The sequence below is a fragment of the Leopardus geoffroyi genome, chromosome E3, assembly GCF_018350155.1.
Source record: "Leopardus geoffroyi isolate Oge1 chromosome E3, O.geoffroyi_Oge1_pat1.0, whole genome shotgun sequence".
Classification (NCBI taxonomy): Eukaryota; Metazoa; Chordata; class Mammalia; order Carnivora; family Felidae; genus Leopardus; species Leopardus geoffroyi.
The window spans coordinates 4,486,112-4,505,404 of record NC_059340.1 but is presented as its reverse complement, the minus strand read 5'-3'; the positions used below and the strand labels follow the sequence as shown (position 1 = coordinate 4,505,404).

At 46.5% G+C, this 19,293-nt stretch overlaps 3 protein-coding genes across 4 annotated transcripts in view; 2 read left to right on the top strand and 1 right to left on the bottom strand.

The window, feature by feature from the left end:
- LOC123589664 overlaps positions 1 to 832 on the top strand; it is a 30,019-nt gene extending 29,187 nt beyond the window's left edge. Inside the window, exon 6 of the mRNA XM_045462084.1 lies at positions 23 to 832. Coding sequence (XP_045318040.1) covers positions 23 to 177 — 155 coding nt within the window. The 3' untranslated portion in view covers positions 178 to 832. The remainder of the gene's footprint in view (positions 1 to 22) is intronic.
- ZNF12 (zinc finger protein 12) lies at positions 772 to 16,200 on the bottom strand. 2 transcript variants are annotated; one of them, XM_045461633.1, is made up of 5 exons: positions 15,735 to 16,200; positions 14,736 to 14,800; positions 9,030 to 9,156; positions 8,685 to 8,780; positions 772 to 4,906 (listed from the first exon to the last, which is right to left on the bottom strand). In XM_045461633.1, exons 2-5 carry the CDS (start codon positions 14,772 to 14,774, stop codon positions 3,057 to 3,059), a joined length of 2,112 nt encoding a protein of 703 aa, XP_045317589.1. In that variant the 5' UTR covers positions 14,775 to 14,800; positions 15,735 to 16,200; the 3' UTR covers positions 772 to 3,056. The 2 variants fall into 2 exon arrangements, with proteins under 2 accessions (XP_045317589.1, XP_045317590.1); XM_045461634.1 differs by lacking the exons at positions 8,685 to 8,780; positions 9,030 to 9,156; positions 15,735 to 16,200.
- A 49-nt stretch (positions 16,201 to 16,249) lies between these two features.
- RBAK (RB associated KRAB zinc finger) overlaps positions 16,250 to 19,293 on the top strand; it is a 42,111-nt gene continuing 39,067 nt past the window's right edge. The window contains exons 1-2 of the mRNA XM_045461629.1: positions 16,250 to 16,321; positions 18,820 to 18,921. The gene's annotated coding sequence lies outside the window, so the exon portion shown is untranslated. The remainder of the gene's footprint in view (positions 16,322 to 18,819; positions 18,922 to 19,293) is intronic.

Below are 19,293 nucleotides of genomic sequence, written 5' to 3'. Positions count from 1 at the left end.
TCCTTGTTTTGTTTCACTGCAGGAAGCCTGCAAAGCTGGCAGTTAGCTGGGCCACAACCAACGGACTGTACAGTCTTCTCTGGGGAGCCTGGATGGACAGTGCCACCAAGCTCACTGACCTGGAACAAAGAAGCGGGTGACTCGGGGGCCTCCGAGGGGATAGGGCCTTGGTGTTAAAACTACGTCTTCATTTTGATCCACGTGAGGAGGAGTCAGTAAGCCATCGCTTCACTAACTCGAGGAGGATACAGAATATTGGGGGATCTCACGTGTCCACGGCCAGGAAGGGTCTGCCTTCTGCTCAGCCCCTGGAAACCCCTCTCAGAGTTCATGATCTGCTCACACCCCAAATTATGAGGTCACTGGTACAACACCCAGGAGCTCCTGCCCCCCCAACTCACCCCCAAGTCCTTCAGTCCCCCCTTCAGTCCTTACTAAAGCACAGGGAGCCTCAAGTCCCTCTAGTGCTTTATGAACTCGGGCCTGTGTTACCTTACACACTTGCCAGGGACAGTTAAAAACTTTTCATATATTGTATTCCATCAAGTCTAAAACCATTATCTTACGTGCCTCTAGAGAAGAAAAACAGTGGCATTAAAGAACATGCCACTGACCTTACTTTCAGAGATGTAATAATATGAGAGCACGGACATGTTTGAAACTGAACAGATCACACTGCTCCATCATCAGAGAGGCAGTCCGGGACCACTTACGTGTACCAGGCTCTTTCATGCGCAGGCACTCGGTAAGAAGAATGTGGTGAACCATTGAAACTTTTTGAGTATTTTACTTAAAATGCATACTGTGTATTTAAAGCTATAATGACAAACTACGGTGGGAATCTTTGTAGGTATCATTTCCACAAATACACCATGAGTATATTTTCCTACACAAAACTATACAACCTACCAGACTTTTCATTCCTGCTATGTAGCATACTCACGATTATCTAGAAGAATGTGGAGGGAAAGTGCTAAGCAACAAAAACAGGTGGCACGAGTGACTGAAATACACAGAAAATATGGCATTTCATCTCAGCCGTAAGGGGTCAATTATTCAAATAGAGGCTATTCGGCTAATCACTGGAAAGCAAAGGTCCTTACCCTCCACACCTATGTTGTCAACTCACACTATAGCGATGATCCATGGATAACATAAATTAACCTAAACAAAATTTGTCATGCATTGTAAAAAGGAAGGTATACCTGACACTTTATCAGGCTCTAAAGGTTCTTAGGTCAATGATGTAACAATTCAAGGAAACATACATTTAATTGTTTCAAGTTGATTTGTAGTGCTCAAACTATTTACATCCAAATTTACAGAAAGTTAAGATAAAGCTCTCTATCAGTACTTACTTCTAAATAGATGATTTACCGAAGTCCACTTCTCAATTGCATAATTCCTACAAAGGTATAACTTTGTATCTTCAGTTATGGCTAACAGAGCAACCAAAATCAACTGGCATAAAAGTAAATTTAGTCTACTACAGAAGAGACAGTCCAGAGGTGGCCCAGCTACATGGCTGGTTGGTTCAGTGGCTCAACGTCATCATCTAGGTCCCAGGTTCTCCCGATATTTCTGCTTGGCCATGCTTAAATTATAATCCGTATTTGAAAGACACAACCAGGCATCCCATGCAGAGAAGGCAACGTTTGACAGAAGACTCTACTTCACCCTGCATGATTCATCCCTCGAATCTTGGAAGGAATGTTTTCCAGAGATAACCTGTCAGATCTCTCCTTTGTTCATCTGCACAGAACTGGGTCCTGTGACCACTCTAAACCAATGGCTGGCAATGAGAAAAGGATTACCATTATTAACTGAAACTAGTCAGGATCTATCCCTCATTCCATGAGGAGGAATGGATACCCAAACTCCGCCAGCAAACAGTAAGAAGTGAGTGATGAGGGTCGTTCACCAACGTCTGCCACAAACCCGTATGAAGAGTTCTTCATTCATTCAGGAAGGAGTAGAGCACAATATTTAAAAACATTATTATATCAAGTAAAAATACGGATAATTACTAAGTTACACAGTATGTGTGCTCTGCACACTTACACATATGTAGGCATCTGAACTAAAAAAATAATAGAACAGATCGAAAAAAAAATTAGTACAAATGGAAATACTTTAAGTCTTTCTGTTTAACTGTAGAGAATGCAATGAGTGCTATAGGAAACTTACTACTGGAAACTTCCGGCATTAACAAAATTACCTATATAGTTTTCTATTTTATGCATAGATTTCTATCTCTTGCTGACTCAGGTAAAGTTGAACACATTACAACAACATTAGCTTCTTTAAAGACGATTTAGTTCATTGACAGGGAAGAGTGGGAGAAGCAGTGTACTTCATACACGATCAGATACGAGTTCAGTGACAGTATTAGGGTACTAACGTGGTGGAGCAGTTTCAAATGGATAACCTTACTATGTCTTACAAATTATTCTACTAAGGTTACAATGGCTTTTCAAACATGATTCAAATGAACATACAATTCCTGTAATGGAGCATCCTAAAAACAAGTGGACAAACAAACTTAAAAACTCCTCAAAAACGTAAGTCCTACATTCCCAGGAACACTCACGTACGAGCGTCAGTTGCGATGCTACAGTCTTGATCACTACCTGCTGATTTGACAGCTTCTGTTTGCACAAGTATCTTTACTCACAACAGTTATTCAAGTTCCAAGAAGCTTGTTACTACATCACAAACATTTAATATTAATAGTTTCCAAAGGAGTATGTTTTCCACCTTCGTTAAATTGAGAGATTTTCCCTTGGTATGAATTCCCTGATATGTAAAACAGTTTGAGTCCACGGTGAAGTTCATACACATCCTACATATTTATAAATGTTTACTTCCGTACAGTCTGGTATCCAACGAGTCCTTGTTACAACTGTGGTCTTGTTACAACTGTGGTCTCTACCCTGTGAACTCTCAGATTTCAAGTCTGACTAACACAAAGGCTCATTCGTGTGCATCACCCGTGTGAACTCTGAGGGACGACGGCAGGAGCTGCCCGCTCACCACGCTGAGAGGGTTCTCGGACTTCAGAGAAGCCTTCCCACATCCAGTACGTTCACACTCCCTCTCCTGTGAATTCTCTGATGGCTATTGAAGGCTGACTTGTGGTAGAATTTTTTCCCACACTCGTTACATTCGTAGGGCTTCTCTCCGGAATGAGTCCTGTAGTGCACGGTGAGGTAGGACATCCGAGAGAAGGCTTTTCCACATTCGTTACATTCAAAGGGCTTCTCTCCCGAGTGGATGCGATGGTGGATGGTGAGATAGGACATCTGGGAGAAGAACTTCCCACATTCGTAACACTCATAGGCTTTCTCTCCCGTGTGTGTCCTCTGATGTCTATTAAGGGCTGAATTCTGGCAGAAGGTTTTCCCACACTCGTTACATTCATACGGTTTCTCTCCTGAATGGATCCGATGGTGGATGGTGAGGTACGACATCTGAGAGAAGAACTTCCCACATATGTAACACTCATAGGGCTTCTCTCCTTTATGGATTCTCCGGTGCCTGCAAAGGGCCGAGTTCTGGTAGAAGGTCTTCCCACACTCGTTACATTCGTAGGGCTTCACTCCTGAATGAGTCCTGTGGTGGATGGTGAGGTACGACAGCTGAGAGAAGAGCTTCCCGCACTCGTTACATTCGTAGGGCTTCTCCCCGGTGTGCACTCGTTGATGCCGCATGAGGGCGGAGTTCAGGTAAAAGGTCTTCCCGCACTCATTACATTCGTAGGGCTTCTCTCCCGAGTGAGTCCTGTAGTGCACAGTGAGATAGGACAGCCGAGAGAAGAACTTCCCGCACTCGTTACATTCGTAGGGCTTCTCCCCGGTGTGCGTGCGCTGGTGTGTGGTGAGAGTAGACTTGCGGCAGAAGCACTTCCCACACTCGTTACACTTGTAGAGTTTCACGCCCGTGTGAATCTTCTGGTGGTCGTTCAGTGCTGACTTCTGGGAGAAGGTTTTCCCACAGTCGTGACAGACATAGGGTCTCTCTCCTGAATGTGTTCTCTGGTGCTGTGTGAGGTGGGTCTTCTGGCAGAAGGATTTCCCACAGTAACTACATTCGTAGGGCTTCTCTCCTGAGTGAGTTCTCTGATGCTGAATGAGGTGCAACTTCTGGTAGAAGGTCTTCCCACATTCGTTACATTCGTAGGGCTTCTCCCCTGTGTGTGTGCGCTGATGGACGGTGAGGGTTCCCTTCTGGCAGAAGGATTTCCCACACTGATTACATTCATAAGGTTTCTCTCCTGTGTGAGTCCTCTGGTGTATGATAAACTTTGACTTTTTACAGAAGGATTTCCCACATGCACTGCATTCGTAGGGCTTCATTTCCATGTGAGACCTCTGGTGTACACTGAGGTTGGACATTTGAAGAAAGGCTATTTCGGATTCATTCCACTTATAGGGCTTCTCCTCCATATGATTAGCAAAACCTGGATCCTTCTGAAAGGCTTTCTGGCATTCAATATATTCGAAGGGTTTCCCCAAAATATGAATGTTCTGATAAATACTTTCTTCGTTTAGACTATAAGCTCCCCCACTTTGATTAAATTCGTAAGATTGGTCTCCTGGATGAGTTTTCTCAAGCTTCACACGGGGAAACGGTTTCCCACACGCACCACATTCGTCAGGCTTCCTTCTTGCATAGCTGCCATCACTACTGATATATTCTGAAATGGACTTCAAACTCTTTTCACATGAGCCACACTTATAGGACATTTTCCTTGAAGGAACGGGGTTCGTTTCCACATTTAAAGTCTTACCGAGAACATTACCTCTCTCTTCAGTCGGGGTTTTGTTGACGGACACAGCTTGCCTTGAATGTTTGCCTTCATTCTCCTGGACCCTTTCAACCAGGTCATCGGCTTTCCAGAGTTCTTCTAAAAAGAGGCAAAATTAACAACATTTCGTGTATCTCCTACATTTAGACATGGAATGTGACTTACATGCAAGCATTTCATCGTGGTGTAGATGCCAGCTCCATGGGCAGATGGAAATATTTCCAAGTGTACTTCTTTTCCCTACCCTCATGGTTTGGGGCAAACACATGCATGCATGCGCACATACACACATACCTCTGAGGTCAGGAAAGGGGAAAAGCTCAAGCACCTTTGATCTTTGCTGCTTTATAAGGTTTTGTTCAAAACTGGGTAGAGAAGGTGAAATGTAAACACAGAGCAGGGATGGGAAGACAAGGGATGGTGGACGAGCAGCTGACAGGCAGATATGAAAGGACTCACAGCAAATGGGGATGAATGAGGAGTGCTACCAGGCAAGCTGGGGTGCACAGATGCCTCAGGAAGCAGTGGGGGAGGGGAGGAGCCCAGCACTTTGTGCCACACCGTTTCCCATCAAGTTGGGGGAGATGATCACAGGCTCAGGCACCATCGCTTTTTACTGAGATTTCTGTGACAGCATTGTGACCAGCCTAGATCCTTCCACACTACTTTCCTTCGTTTCAGCTTCCGCACAGTGGGGCCAAATCAGCGTGTGCCCAAACCTCCTTGTGTTTAGAGTAACATCCCTCTGGTTCTGTTTCACTTGAAAGGCGAGTCCCAGGAACTCGAAGCATGCCAGCCCTTCAGAAGTTTAAGATTTCGTAAACACTCTATTGATACTATGATTTACACTGAACTGATTCTGACCATGAAACTCTATTTGTTCTTATTTGGACAGTGCAGCATGCACCGTGGCTGGGTGACCAGCAAGTACTTAAGTCACCTATGATTCAGGATCATCCAGGGGTGAGACGGAGACAACGGTACCTACTTTATCAGGCTGCCGTGAGATTACATACATAAACTCATAAAGTGCTCAGAACAGCATCTGGCACAAAACACATGCTCTGTGAGTTTCGCAACTATTTTTCCCATTTTCAGACTCCTGGCGATTCCCTTAAACTAGTCTTGCCTCTGACATACCACACTGTCCCTTAATTCTGAATGTGAATAGGCTTCGCCACTCGTGACTTTCATTTGGTTTCATTTACAAACCTTAAAAATCAGATTCCCCAAACTGTTCCTAAAACAGTGGCCTTTATTTTTACTTATCTTAACAAGTTTTTGGATGAACTTGATGGCCGTGCTTGCTGTCATCTACATCAGATGAAACCGTACCAGCCTTGTCCTCCAAAACCTACAATTCCCTGAGTGCACTGCCAAAATATCAACAGGTAAAATGAGGGAAAAAGTCTGACAGAGAATACTTTTTGCCCGGATTCAAAGTGTGATTCCACCCTGGGTTTATACCAGCCTACGAAGAAGAATTTCTGTCCCAGGGAAACCAAGCTATTTGCTAGACAAGACGTGGCAGATGACCCATCCCAGGGCAGTTAGGTGTGGGGGAGGGGGCCTGACCCTCCGTCCCAGGCACCGTGTGCTTCTGAGACAGCTATCGTGTGCCAACAGTGCCCAGCTCCTTTCAACCACAAGTCTCAGCTTCTATTGCTTTATTCAGTCTGCTTGGCTTCCAGCCTTGATCTACTCAAGACCTGTCTTTCAGAGAGTTCCATGCTTTAAAAAAACAAACAACGGGGCGCCTGGGTGGCTCAGTCGGTTAAGCATCCGACTTCAGCTCAGGTCATGATCTCGTGGTTGGTGGGTTCGAGCCCCACATCGGGCTCTGTGCTGACAGCTCAGAGCCTGGAGCCTGCTTCCGATTCTGTGTCTCCCTCTCTTTGACCCTCTGTCGCTCAGGCTGTCTCTGTCTCTCAAAAATGAATAAACATTAAAAAAAATTTTTTTTAATAAAACAAACAAAATCTTCTCAAGTCCTTTCTCACCTCAATTAGATCCATTTCCCCTTAAAGTTGAAAATAACTACTCCCCATAGAAGGGCTTAAGCACAGTGGTTCAGCCTGGAACATCAACATTCCAAGTGAAATGCTGAGGGTCTCTTTGTTTCTTTTAAGTAGGCTCTGTGCCCAGTGTGGGGCTTGAACTCATGAACCTGAGATTAAGAGTCGTGTGCTCTACCGACTGAGTCAGCCAAGCGCCCCTGAAATGCTGAGTTGTAAATTATACCACGCAACTCTCTTCTCTTTTCTTAACCAAATCCTGTCTCTTAGAAAGTATGACTACTTACTATTTCCTTTGAACCCCTGAACTGAAATCAGAGCTGTTGCTTTTGATCTGAAACCTCTGGGTATCTTTCAAGCACCTGCAGAATAAATGGGGATGTGACCCAGGTATGAATATTTAGCATCACTTATCAATTACTTCTCAATAGATGGACAAGAAAGTTCTTTCACCTACTGGACTCCACACATACTCAATGTGGACTACATGTTACCTACTTTGGCAAGGAGAACATGCCCTTTTATTTATAGGATTATAATTTGGGAAAGAAAGAAGTCAAGCAAAATATATATAATATCAAGTAAGATTACTTGATCAGACCTAACTTTTTTCAAGGTATGGCCCTGAGGCAGAGTCACCTTGAGACAAGGAAGAGACCGAAATAATAATAAGAGCTGGAAGGAAAAGCTTCAAGGAGGGGCAGAAAACCTGGGCCCTGTGCTCAGTTATCTGGAAGAATGTGCTCTTATCTGGCACTCTCCTCTGAATTAAAGCAAAAGGGACAATAACCACATGAACAGAAGACATTTAGGAGGACCCAGTGGATTTAGCAAGAGTTCTGGGAAACGACAGAAAATTAATTCTCCAGGCACCACAGGGAAGACGAGGAATTTACACTTCCTTTCAGTAGCAGCAGGGAAACCCCTGAAGGCTCATCCTGGAAGACCAGTGATAAGATCAACTGGAAATTTCCAGGAATGCATCTTGCAAGTGCACGTAGCACGAGGGACCACTGGGCTGCTACCACAGGAGATTGGACAGGAGGACAGGGATGGTAAAGCATAAAACAAACAGGCAAACAACAACCCTAATGGCAGGAGGAGAAGCCCTCTGAAGAACTCAGGAAGCAGAACCCAGCAAAGGGGGAAGCAGAGCCTTCAGAGATATTTCTGGAGCGTGGAGGGAAAGGAATCATAACTCATTCCCGTGCACCACACTCACTGAGCACCCAGTAGGACAGGACAGCATGGTGAGTAAGGGACAAGATGGACATGCGTGTCTGGGGCAGGCAGGAGGCCCAGACATTGCTGTCACCCAGCTCAAGAAGGGTTGGATCTTGGGACAGATGAGCAGCACACAGGCGCACCAACGGCACAGGTGCACCAAAGTCACTGGCTCAGGCACAGGATGGGGGTTTGGAATCTGACCTCAGTAAAGGGAGACACGAAACTGGGGACAGAGACCTGTCTGAGGCATCTCACAGAAAAGAGGAAGAAGTAAGGAAGGTGGCAAGAAACCTACAAGTCCTGTCAGTTACTTTTTCATGACAGACACGAATGCCTAAAACCTGAAAGAAGCCGTGATAACGGGCGACTACAAATGCCATGGAGCAAGCAAGACCCGAGGCTCAGCAGGGAGAAGGGAGCCGCGGGGTCTGGGCTCCGGGGAGAGGCAAAGCACGGAAAAGCTCTGCAAACACAGGTTCTCACAGGGAAGGAGGAAGGCTCCGGGAGTGAGGCTTGGGTAGCTAGAGCACACACACAACTGTCTGTAGTCCCTTCTACAGGCTCAGGACCATGAGAGATTCCTGGGGAAAAACACTTCCGAGTTACCAGTCTCCGCACTGCCTGCACTAACACACCTGGGTAACTGTGTGGTAGGAATTCTCCTTCTACTATCCATGGCTCTTCTCCTTGTTCCAACTTGATGATAACTTCCGGTTTGATAATGTGACAGCCTGTTAATAGAAATGAGAGAGAACTTGAGCCTCACTGCTGGGCTGCCGGGTCTCTCATCGTCTGAGAACGGTGCTGCCTTATGAGCTGCACCACAATCAGAGCCTTGCACTGGGGAGGTGAAGACCAAAGGCCCTGCCTGGTGCCCAAAACAGACCACTCACATTTGTCCCATCAAATTCAAAGTTACAGTCGGTACATCTGAGGGAAATCCCATGTATCTTAGCAATCGAGAGAGCGGCTCTCCTCACCCACAGAGACGAGGTGGCTGTAGTTCTCCAGCATCACATCCCGGTAGGTGGTCTTCTGCTCAGGGTCCAGATACTGCCACTCCTCCTGGGTGAAGTCCACGGCCACGTCCCTGAATGACACTGGCCCCTGTAATGGTACCGTGATCGGAACCAGATGAGGTAGAGAAGGCATACGGGGATAAGAGCTTACCAAACTCACTGGTCAAGTGAACTACAAACACTGTTATCTCCTTTACCATGGAAAGAAAATAAATCAGAAATACACTAGGATGAACTCATTCGGTAGTCACCAAAAAAAGAAAATATCATCTTGCACTGTGAGCCATGGACAGTCCTGGCTGCTGGGGACACGAAGACCAGCAGACACAGCCCCTGTGCCAAGGGGCACAGGCCTGAGAGGCACTCAGAGAAATGCAGGGTGCGCTTTGCTCCTCCTTTTTGCTTCCAGAACATTACTGATGTTGGCTCTCCTTTGACCTCCCCTGCTGACTCCCTTCTGTCTCCTTTGCTGGCTCCCCTGTTCTCCATGACATCCTGAAGTTAGAGGGCCTGGGGCTCTGTTTTTGGTCTTTCACACTTTGCTATCTGCAACCTGCTGTGAGTATGTCAGCGTTTCGCAAACCTTTACCACCAGGCCAGACCTCTCTCCTAAACTCTAGACACGTGTCCCAGATCCAAACTCAACAGCCTGAAATTCAACCACTGTTCTCAGTCAACCTGATCCTCCTGTGCATGGAAGGAGCTGATCTGTGATATTTGCCACAACTGGCAAAGGAAGAAGCCAGGCAACACACATCCTTGTTGTGTGTTGTTTTTTTTTTTAATGTTTTTTATTTATTTTGAGAGAGAGACAGAGAAAGTAAGTGAGCAGGGGAAGGGGAGAGGGAGAGAGAATCCCAAGCAGGCTCCATGCTGTCAGCGCAGAGCCCGACGTGGGACTCAATCTCACAAACTGTGAGATCTTGACCTGAGCCGAAATCAAGAGTCATACGCTCAACCAACTGAGCCTCGCAGGCACCCTGTGAGTTGTGTATTTTATCGCAAGGTATGTCTAGCAGGCCTGACCATGGCTGCCACGTAAACTGTCAGTGATAACTTGTTCAATTGTCCCTAATTCCTAGCTGGGAAGCTCGGAAGGAATCCCCTTTCTGCCCATTTACACATTCCAGGGGAGCCGGAGCTTGGTCCCAAGGAGGGGCAAACAGACCCAGAGACTGCCCAAGCCAAACCTTTAAATATGGATCTTCTGAATAAACTGTTCCCACTCAAATACACCAGTCATTACAACCATCCCTCAGTATCACTAATTCTGAAATAAAGGTAACAGTGGTTCCTGTCAAGTATCATAATACCAGTATCAAAAGGGCTAATCCATGGAAAGCCCTGAACTAAGTTCTCTGGACAGAATGACACCTCAGGTTACTGTTGATTATCCATTATGTATCTTATCACTCTTTCCAAATAAGGACAAAAATTAACCAGAAAACACAGAAATAAATTTAAACAACTAAAGCCAATGAGGCTGTCAGATTTATGCAGTTGCCAAGGAGGGATTATAAAACAGTGCCAGTACATTAAAAGCAAAAAGGCTCCAGTGATCTGACAAGGCATGCAAGGAGTGGTGTGGAAGGAGAAGGCTGTGTCATGCTCAGGGGCCATTTGAGAGAATGACAAACTCCTGACATTGACTGAAAATCTAAAATGTTTAACATGTAACGATCAAAGAGTGCAGGACGCATCCTGTTGGCAAGATTCCCTGAGACACCTGGTCACCTGAACCTGTTATTCTCCCAGGCTCCAGGTACGGGGACACCAGGGACCAGGTAAAGGTGTTCAGGTCCGAGCACCAACTGCTGACAGGGCACTGGGTGCTGTAAGAGGTGGTTCCCACCCAGGCCAGACTAATCTGTGTGCAGAACTGCCCAGGCCCGGTCTGTGAGGAGACAGTCCTGGAGATACAGTAAGGAGGTATTCCAGAAGCTCTGCCTGGCCTTCATTCAGACACCTCCAGCCACAACTGCAGCCGCCCTCATGAAGATTGGCATCCAGAAGTTCACGTGTCAAAAGTTATTACCAAAAGCAAAAGAGCAAGGGATTGAAACAGGAAGTAGTTTCATTTCAACGAATAAATAGAACAATGTACATCTTATTCTAACTTCTGGCTTTGCATGTGTAATTTCACAAAATGTGCAATTTGCGCGGACTTTTTTAATGCTTGCATTTTGGTCTTATTGGGGGGAAAGCACACTGAGAAAAAAATTACAATTTTTGTTGTTTGTGATGCACGTAAAATAATTGCAGTGATGCTCCTTAAAAAGAGCATTATCGTGAATGTTTCAAACTGAATTTTTTCTTTGTGACGGGTTTGAGTAGTTTGCCCAAGTTCACGTTTATGTGCAAAGGGAGAAAACTACACTGTTCTTTCCCCAGCTTCAAGCAAGCAGCTTTACAAAAGCATTTTAAACTCAAGGAAAATGGCTTTCAGAAAACCTGGTTAACAAATTAAGAAACCAGTCAGAACTGCATTTTGGGATTTTAGGTCAGTTTCAAAAGGGAACAACCTTTGCTGTCTTAACACTCAGTACAGCTCATATTCCAGAGATGGCTTTGTAATCAAGAATGCAGGGCTGGCTACAGAGTTTCACACAAGCCAGACCGTCAGACATGAGGGTAAGAACACCCTGTGAACATCTCAAGCTGCCATGTTGTCAGAAGGTTTCTGATGCAGACAGCGCTGCTCTCTCCCCTGGTGTGGGGGAGGGAGAACAGGTTTTCTTTACCTTTCTGAGACTCCTTTCAGCAGTGGCTAGAAGGGCACAGCACTGGCATTCCATCAGTAAAGACTGACAGAGAAAGAGACCCCCTCAGAGGATTGCAGACAAAGACCCAAGTGCAAAATGACTTTACAAGGGGCCCTTGTGTGTCACAGCCACCTCCGCGTGTCACAGAGCTCACATGCCTTGCTGGGGCCCAAACAACAGAGAACAGCGAGAGCCTACTGGGGCGGGAAGACTGCAGTCCAAGGGTCCCCACTGAGCCAGACTCCTCTTGAACATCCAGGAAAAAGAAAGACATTCTCAGACATGTGAGGCCTGCAGAGTCAGGAAGTCAGTACACCAGTCCGCGGCCCGTCCAAGGACAGCAACTGCGGCCGTCATCCAGAGCCAGGAGAGGAAGACCAAGAACGCACAGAAATAAGAGGGAAACACCATGAAGTCCTCCCCACTCACCACCGTGGACCGTCTACTAACGAAGCGGCAGCTCCAGTGCTGACTGCTGAGGGCGCTCTGGAACTAGGAGTCCTACCCACACAAATTTTGAGAAATTTAAAAAATGTACAGGATTCAACTTGTCAAAATGAAAACATTAGAGGACTATATAGTAAGGCTGGAAAATAAAGTAAAAAGACAAATAAGCTCGGAAGAAAATGTTTACTAACATGATCCAAACAGACAAAATGTGAAACAATTAAGACTCCTTTGTAAGTCAAGAAGAAAAGCACAACAAACAAGATAGTATAGGGACAGAGAGACTAGCAGTGGATGCGAACAGGCATTTCACATAAAACCAGAAACAGGCCAGTCTGAAAAAGCTACAGGCTGTATGACTCCCAACAGTAGCTGACCACTGAATGATGCGGGGGTGAGGGACACTGACCACCCCCCCCACAGTTGAAAGTCCACATATAACTTTGGACTTCTGCCAAACTAACTACTAATAGCATGCTGCTGACCAGAAGCTTTACTGATAACCTCAACAGTCGATTAACACGTGTTTTGTACACTATGTGAATGCCAGACTGCATTTTTACAACGAGAAAATACAGAAACTATCAAGAAAATCATGAGGAAGATACCTTTATGGTCCCATGCTGTATCTATTGAAAAATATCCATGGATAAGCAAACCCAAACAGTTCAGACCCGTGTTGTGCAAAGGTCACCTGTATGTGAAATCCTGAGAAGGGCAAAACCATACACACAGTGTAGAGGCTCGTAATTGCCAGACTGGGGGAGGAAAGAATGAACATGTGATGCCCAGGGAACTTTCAGGGCAGTAAACCTGTTCTGTATATTGTCACAGTGGACATATGCCATCTTACAGACGTCAAAACCTGAACCATACAAGGAGCAAACTAACATCAACTCTGGACTTCAGATAATAATGTATCAACACTGGCCCATCCACTGAAACAGTGTACCACACTAATGTAAGATGTTAATAACAAGGGAATCTGAGACATGGAGGAGTGATGGGATCTCTGTACTGTCTGCTTAATTTTCAGATGAACCTAAACTGCTCTAAAAATGACCTACTGTGGGACGCCTGGTGGCTCACTTGGTTGAGCATCCGACTCTTGATTTCAGCTCAGGTCATGACCCCAGGGTTATGGGATTGAGCCCCATGTCGGGGCTCAACGTGGAGCCTGCTAGAGATTCTCTCTCTGTCTTTCTCTCTCTTTACCCCTCTCCCCTGCTAGAGCTCCCTCCCTCACTCTCTCTCTCTAAAACAAACAAAAAAAGAATATAACAAGAATATGAACAAGCAAATGTGGTAACAGAGAATGAAGAAAGAGATCAGAAAGAATCCCATTTTTCTGGATTCATTGACAGGCTGCTCAGTAGAACAAAGAGCCGACAGGGACGAGAGCATAAGGCATAGGTGGGGGCTACAAATAATTACTACTAACCTGAGGTGTCCTTTGGACAACCTCCATGGAAACGCTAGTAGGTGGCTGGGCAGAGGCGTCTGGTCCATGTGGAAGAATGGACAGAGTGGGCAGTTCAGAGCACAGGAGGGTAAGTCAGACAGGTATAAAGGTCTTGAGCCAGGGATGGAAAAAACAGCACATGAACAGGGCAGATCAGTCAGGAAGAGAGTAGAAGAGGTTTGTCATAGAACCAACAGAGCAGACCCTGCAGATGGAAAGCCAGCAGAGCAGTCCAAGGCAAGGACTGGCAAATCGCTGGCTTTGTACATTAGCTCATGGGTAACCTTTACTGGGGCAGGTTCTGGGGACAGGCAGGGACAGAACCAAGACTGCAGGAGAAAACATGAATAGGAACTAAGCAATCTTTGACAGAGACATGACAGCACAGTCTGAGATGCACACCAGATAGGCTAGCATAGAAAAATATTTAGCAAGACTTACTGGAGGGTGAGAAGGCCATTCCTCCAGAGTATCCTCATTTTACCCCTGGATCAAGCAGTAAAAACAATGTATCTATGGAATGATGTTGTAGTTTCCAGAAAAAGTATATGCACTAGGTGATCCCTGGACCAGTATGTCTCAGCTTACAGGAGGCACAAGTAAGGCACCAACAGCCGTGGTTTAGGGGCTGCCATTTAGGGAGCCTGGTCACAATTAAAGTGAGATGGTCAAAGAAACTGCAAAACCCTTGAGAAAACAAACCTGTTTCTCAACAGGTCAGTGTCAGTCCAGTAACGAATGGCATTTGTCATTTTTTTCAATGAATGTCAAGCAGACCAAGGAGGCCCTGCACTTTGGCTTTCAAGGCTCTGAAGGATCGTGCTATCTACACATGTGAACACGACAGAAATGCTTGCTGCCACTCTGGTACTCCGTGTCTGACCAATTATTTCTCTTTTCTATCTCTACCTTCCCCTTTAAAGTCTAAACTATTCATCCCCTAGGGGACATTACAAAAGGAAGTGGGGAATAAATACATTAAACAGAAACACTTACCACAGATCTACTCATCTTCTGCTCCTCTTGTAAAAACATGGGCAACAAGGAAAGTAGGGGCAGACCTGGGGAAAGAAAAGAGAAGCAATGAAGGTGTATGTGATCTCCACTGCCAAGAAAGTGCTCTCCTGGAAAGTTCCATGGAAGAAACCTGTGGGGGAACTGTCCCTTTAAATCTTCAGAAGTTAACTGGAAGAATAAGGGAGCACCCACCTGTCTGCAACTGGCACCTGACTATATGGTCACTGAGTGGATGTGTTTCTCATTAGAGAATGAACACTGTATCCTATTGAGATAAACCTCCATCATTCAAAAGAAGATACAAAAAGAAATTCTGTTACAGTCATCTATTTTCTAGCCATGCTTTTAACTACTTAAGATCAGAACAGGATGCAGGATGGTCTGAGTAAAAAGATGTGCACCCGCATGGCTGTCTTTAAATCATTTGTAGACACTTGAACGTGCTACTCAAAAGGATCTTTTATTAAGAAACTTACTTTGACTTAAAATGTAACAGAATGGACAGCACACTGGCCGAGAAGTTGAGTCGCATCCACAATCCCACCCATAGACTCGGTCACCCTGCAAGAGCCACCTCCCTTCTCAGGCCCAACCTCCTCCTCTGTCACCCCAGCGGCCGCGGCGGCAGCAGCAAACCCTCTCAGGCTTGTCCTGCACTACACTGGCGGATGCCACAGGGCAGAGCCCAGCGCGGTAGGCACACACTTAGAGCACACAGCACAGGTGCTCAGGGACGCTTAGAGACCCGCTTGGAAGCCGGAGAGGGCGGCACGGGGAGCTAGGGGTATCGGGACTGGAGAACGGAGCGGACACAGAACGTCCGCAGCCCACGCGGGGACCCCCTGCGCTCCCAGGAAACCTGGGCCCCACGAGTCCCGGGGAGAGCCCATCCCTCCCTGGCCGCCGCTCGCGCCCTCGGTTTGAGGCGCGGCCCACAAGATGCACAACCTTCTGGAGACCCGAAAGCCCACGACCTACCTCGTCGGGACCTGCCGAGCTGCCCCGAGGCTCCCAAGGGCTCCGGAGCTGGCGCGGCCACTCCCGGGGCCGCCGTTCCCGAGGAGCCGGATCTGGGCCTCCGGGACAAGTTCACTTCGGGCCGAAAACCGTCTCGGGGCCCAAATCGGCCGCCTGGGGCCTCGCCGTCCCGCGAGCCTCGGCCGGGCCGCCGCGGGTGCAAACGGGCCGGGCCCGATCCCAACGCTCTGCGCCGTGCCGCCGCCCGCCCGGCCACTCCGGCCCAGCCCGCGGGCTCCGGGGCTCGCGCTTGGGGGTCTCCGCTCGAGACTCCGCCCGGCCCGCACAGCTCTGCGCCCGCTGGGTGCCGGCCCGGACGGACGGCGTGCAGCCCCGCAGGCCCAGGGTTCCTTGCCCGCCTGAGGCCGAAGCCTGGGAAGCACGGCCAGCGGTGACCTGGGCACGGACAGGAAGCGAGAGCGGCGCGGCAGCACTGCGCGTGCGCGAACACGCACACTGGACGAGCTGCACATGCGCAGGACGACGCCGGCGGTGCGCCTGACAGAGCCCACCTCGGGAGTGGGACCAATACCCGGACTCTGTTTCCCGTAAGTCTAAGCGCCCACACGTTAGGGGACGTCTCAGAAATCCCCACCTCATCTAGCATGCAAGTCGCTGTAAAGGATATGTGGCTGCATGTTACCGGAAAAGCTGAGAGGATGGGAGTAGCTGAAGAGACAGGGGCCCTTGAGTTGCCTGCTGGACCCTCCCTGTGTCACTCCTACCTTTTTCTTTTATAGTTTTCTCAGTGTTTTGTCTTTACAAAGCGACCACCCCTTGTTTGTCACTGAGTCAGTCCTTTCAGACCCCGGAGACAGTTCCTTTTGCCACAGCCACCGTAGCCTAGCTGCTCTGACTCTTCTTTGTTCTTCTTTTTCTACCTGTTCCTGACTTTCCCACCATTGAGAGCCACACATCCTTGTGACATCAGCTCACATTTCCGAAGCAGCTCCCAGATTCTTAGTCCTTCTCAGCCTTCGGTTGCCTCCAGCATCTCCCACTTTCTCAGCTGGTCCACCTCTTTGTCCTCCAAATTTCTTAAGCCTCACCCCCTTCTCAGCGGCGTTGCCCCTCCCACCCCCCACCCCTCTTCAACTGGATCAGTCCTGATCCCAGGTTCTTTAGGTGTCTTGGCTGAAACCATGGTGCTCTGCACCATGCTCTCTGTTTCCCAAACACTCTCGAATCTCACCCTGTCATCAGTTACCTGACCATCTGTTTTCTTGCCTGTTTGTTATTGCTTTATTGTTTGAATCCATTGTCCTGTTTCTTGTGTCTCTTCATTCAGCTGTTTCATTTTAGCGATTTCCTAATCTGCCCTCACCTACCATCCTGCAGAGACCTAGAGCTTCTTAAATATATGTTTTAATTCCTAGGTGTCTCATAAGTTATATCTGTTTCCAAGCCGTTCCTGTCAGACTGTTTCTCCTGTTTGTTTCCATGTCTGGTGAATCTAGTCTTTCTGCTGCTCTCAGTCCATCAACTGCATCCGACGTCTGAATGCTGTCCCTCTCCTAGAGCTGCTGTAATTTGATGCTGTTGTCCTTGTGGCTCTTCTTGCCTTGGTGGTTTCACTTTCTGAAATTGCTCCATGCTTATGAGCTGATCTCATTTACCAGCACTGCACCCCCACCCCACACATTTTTTTCTTTGGCCTCTCTTTATTCAGTTGCTCACTGTCATTAGCTGCTCCTATATAGACAACTACATTCATCTCCTAATTTCTCATGTCTCCTAAGATATCCCAAATCCCTGTGAGTACCCCATTATTTCAATCCTTATTTCTTCAGTGTATCAAATATCTCCCATGATATATCTGTCCTAAAATGTTTACCTTCCCTGACCACCTGAGTTCTGCCAGACCCCTGACCATGGCCAGTGTGTTGTATAAAGAACTTATCTGGTGAACACAAGGGAAGGGAAGCAAAAATAATATAAAAACAGGGAGGGGGGAAAAAACATAAGAGACTCTTACATATGGAGAACAAACAGAGGGTTACTGGAGGGCTTGTGGGAGGGGGGATGGGCTAAATGGGCAAGGGGCATTAAGGAATCTGCTCCTGAAATCATTGTTGCACTATATGCTAATAACGTGGATGTAAATTAAAAAATTAAAAATAAAAAAAAAAGAATTTATCTTGTCCCTGTCCCTGGTTCCTGGGAGAGAGCCTCTAAATCTTTGGAATTTCCTGAATGCTAGCAGTGTCTGTTACTCATCATGGGCCTCTTGGACCAAAACTGAGTTTATGTTCACAAGGTGACTCAGGATAGGAGCCAGCCATGCCAGGAAGACCAACAGGGTTGGGGCTTTGAACCACGTGATATCAGCTCAGTCTCTGGAGGAAGGCAGGGGGCTGGAGATTGAGTTCAATGTATGGCCAGTGATAGAATTAATCATACTTTGCATAATGAAACCCCAATACAAACTCTGGCCACCAAGGCTCAGGTGAGCTTCCTGACTGGTGATATACATCTATGTGCCAGGAGGGTGGTGTGCCCTGGGGACACTGAAGCTTGGTATTTTGGACAGTCCCAGTATTCTCTGGTGCTACCACGTCCCTAGATGGTTTCCTCCAATATTCAGGATTCGTGTTATTAGCTCTTTCTTCTCCAGGCCTATCTGATTTGTCAGCTTTAGCCCCTCTTACCTTCTCGTGCTTCTCAGAAAGTTCTCCAAAACTTTCACTTCTTTTCAGTTGTTCCTTTTTCATCACAAAGGATCTTCCTTCTACCACAGTAAACTGGAATTGGAGGTTGTGAAAAGGACTCCCCTTATGATTAAAATAATGAACACTGCGTGTGTTCCCTTGCACCTGTGGGTGTGTTTGCCATGGACCATCTCTGGGAATGCATATCTTGCTGAGTCACCTTGCCTTCATTGTGACTTTCAGATCTAGGTCCCCATAGTACTATCTTCCTTCTTTCTTCCCCATTTCCTCCCTCAGTATCTTCTCCTTGTTTTCCGGCTTTAGAACTGTAGCTCAGGATTTGCCTTGTCTTCTATTGCTTTTTTCCATGTGAAAAATAACTCAGAATTACTTTTCAGAGTTACGAAATGTGGTTGAGTGATCACAACCCCATTAAGCAACATTATCATTTGACAGCAAACAGGTAAGGCAGACTTGGGATGACTATGAACATCATGAAGGTAAGAAGACTTTTTATCTTTATTATGTTTCCCCAAGATACACACTGTGGTATCCTCTTTAATAATCTAAAATAACATACAAATGTGTCATCAAGGCAAGTTAAAAAATTACAACTGAATTCTCACAATGGAATAATGAAGAGTAAATGTCAATGAAAAATGTAGTTACAAGAACTTGAGAGAACTATCCATCTGCTTATAATTGATATATTATATAAATATGATAACACAAAACCTATCCTGAAAATGTTAACAAAATTATATTTACATATATGTAACACCTGTAATCTTATCACAAACTTTGTAGGAACAGCATGTTTTGAAAAGTATGACTATTTCAGAACTATTTAAAATAAATACATAAACATAGAG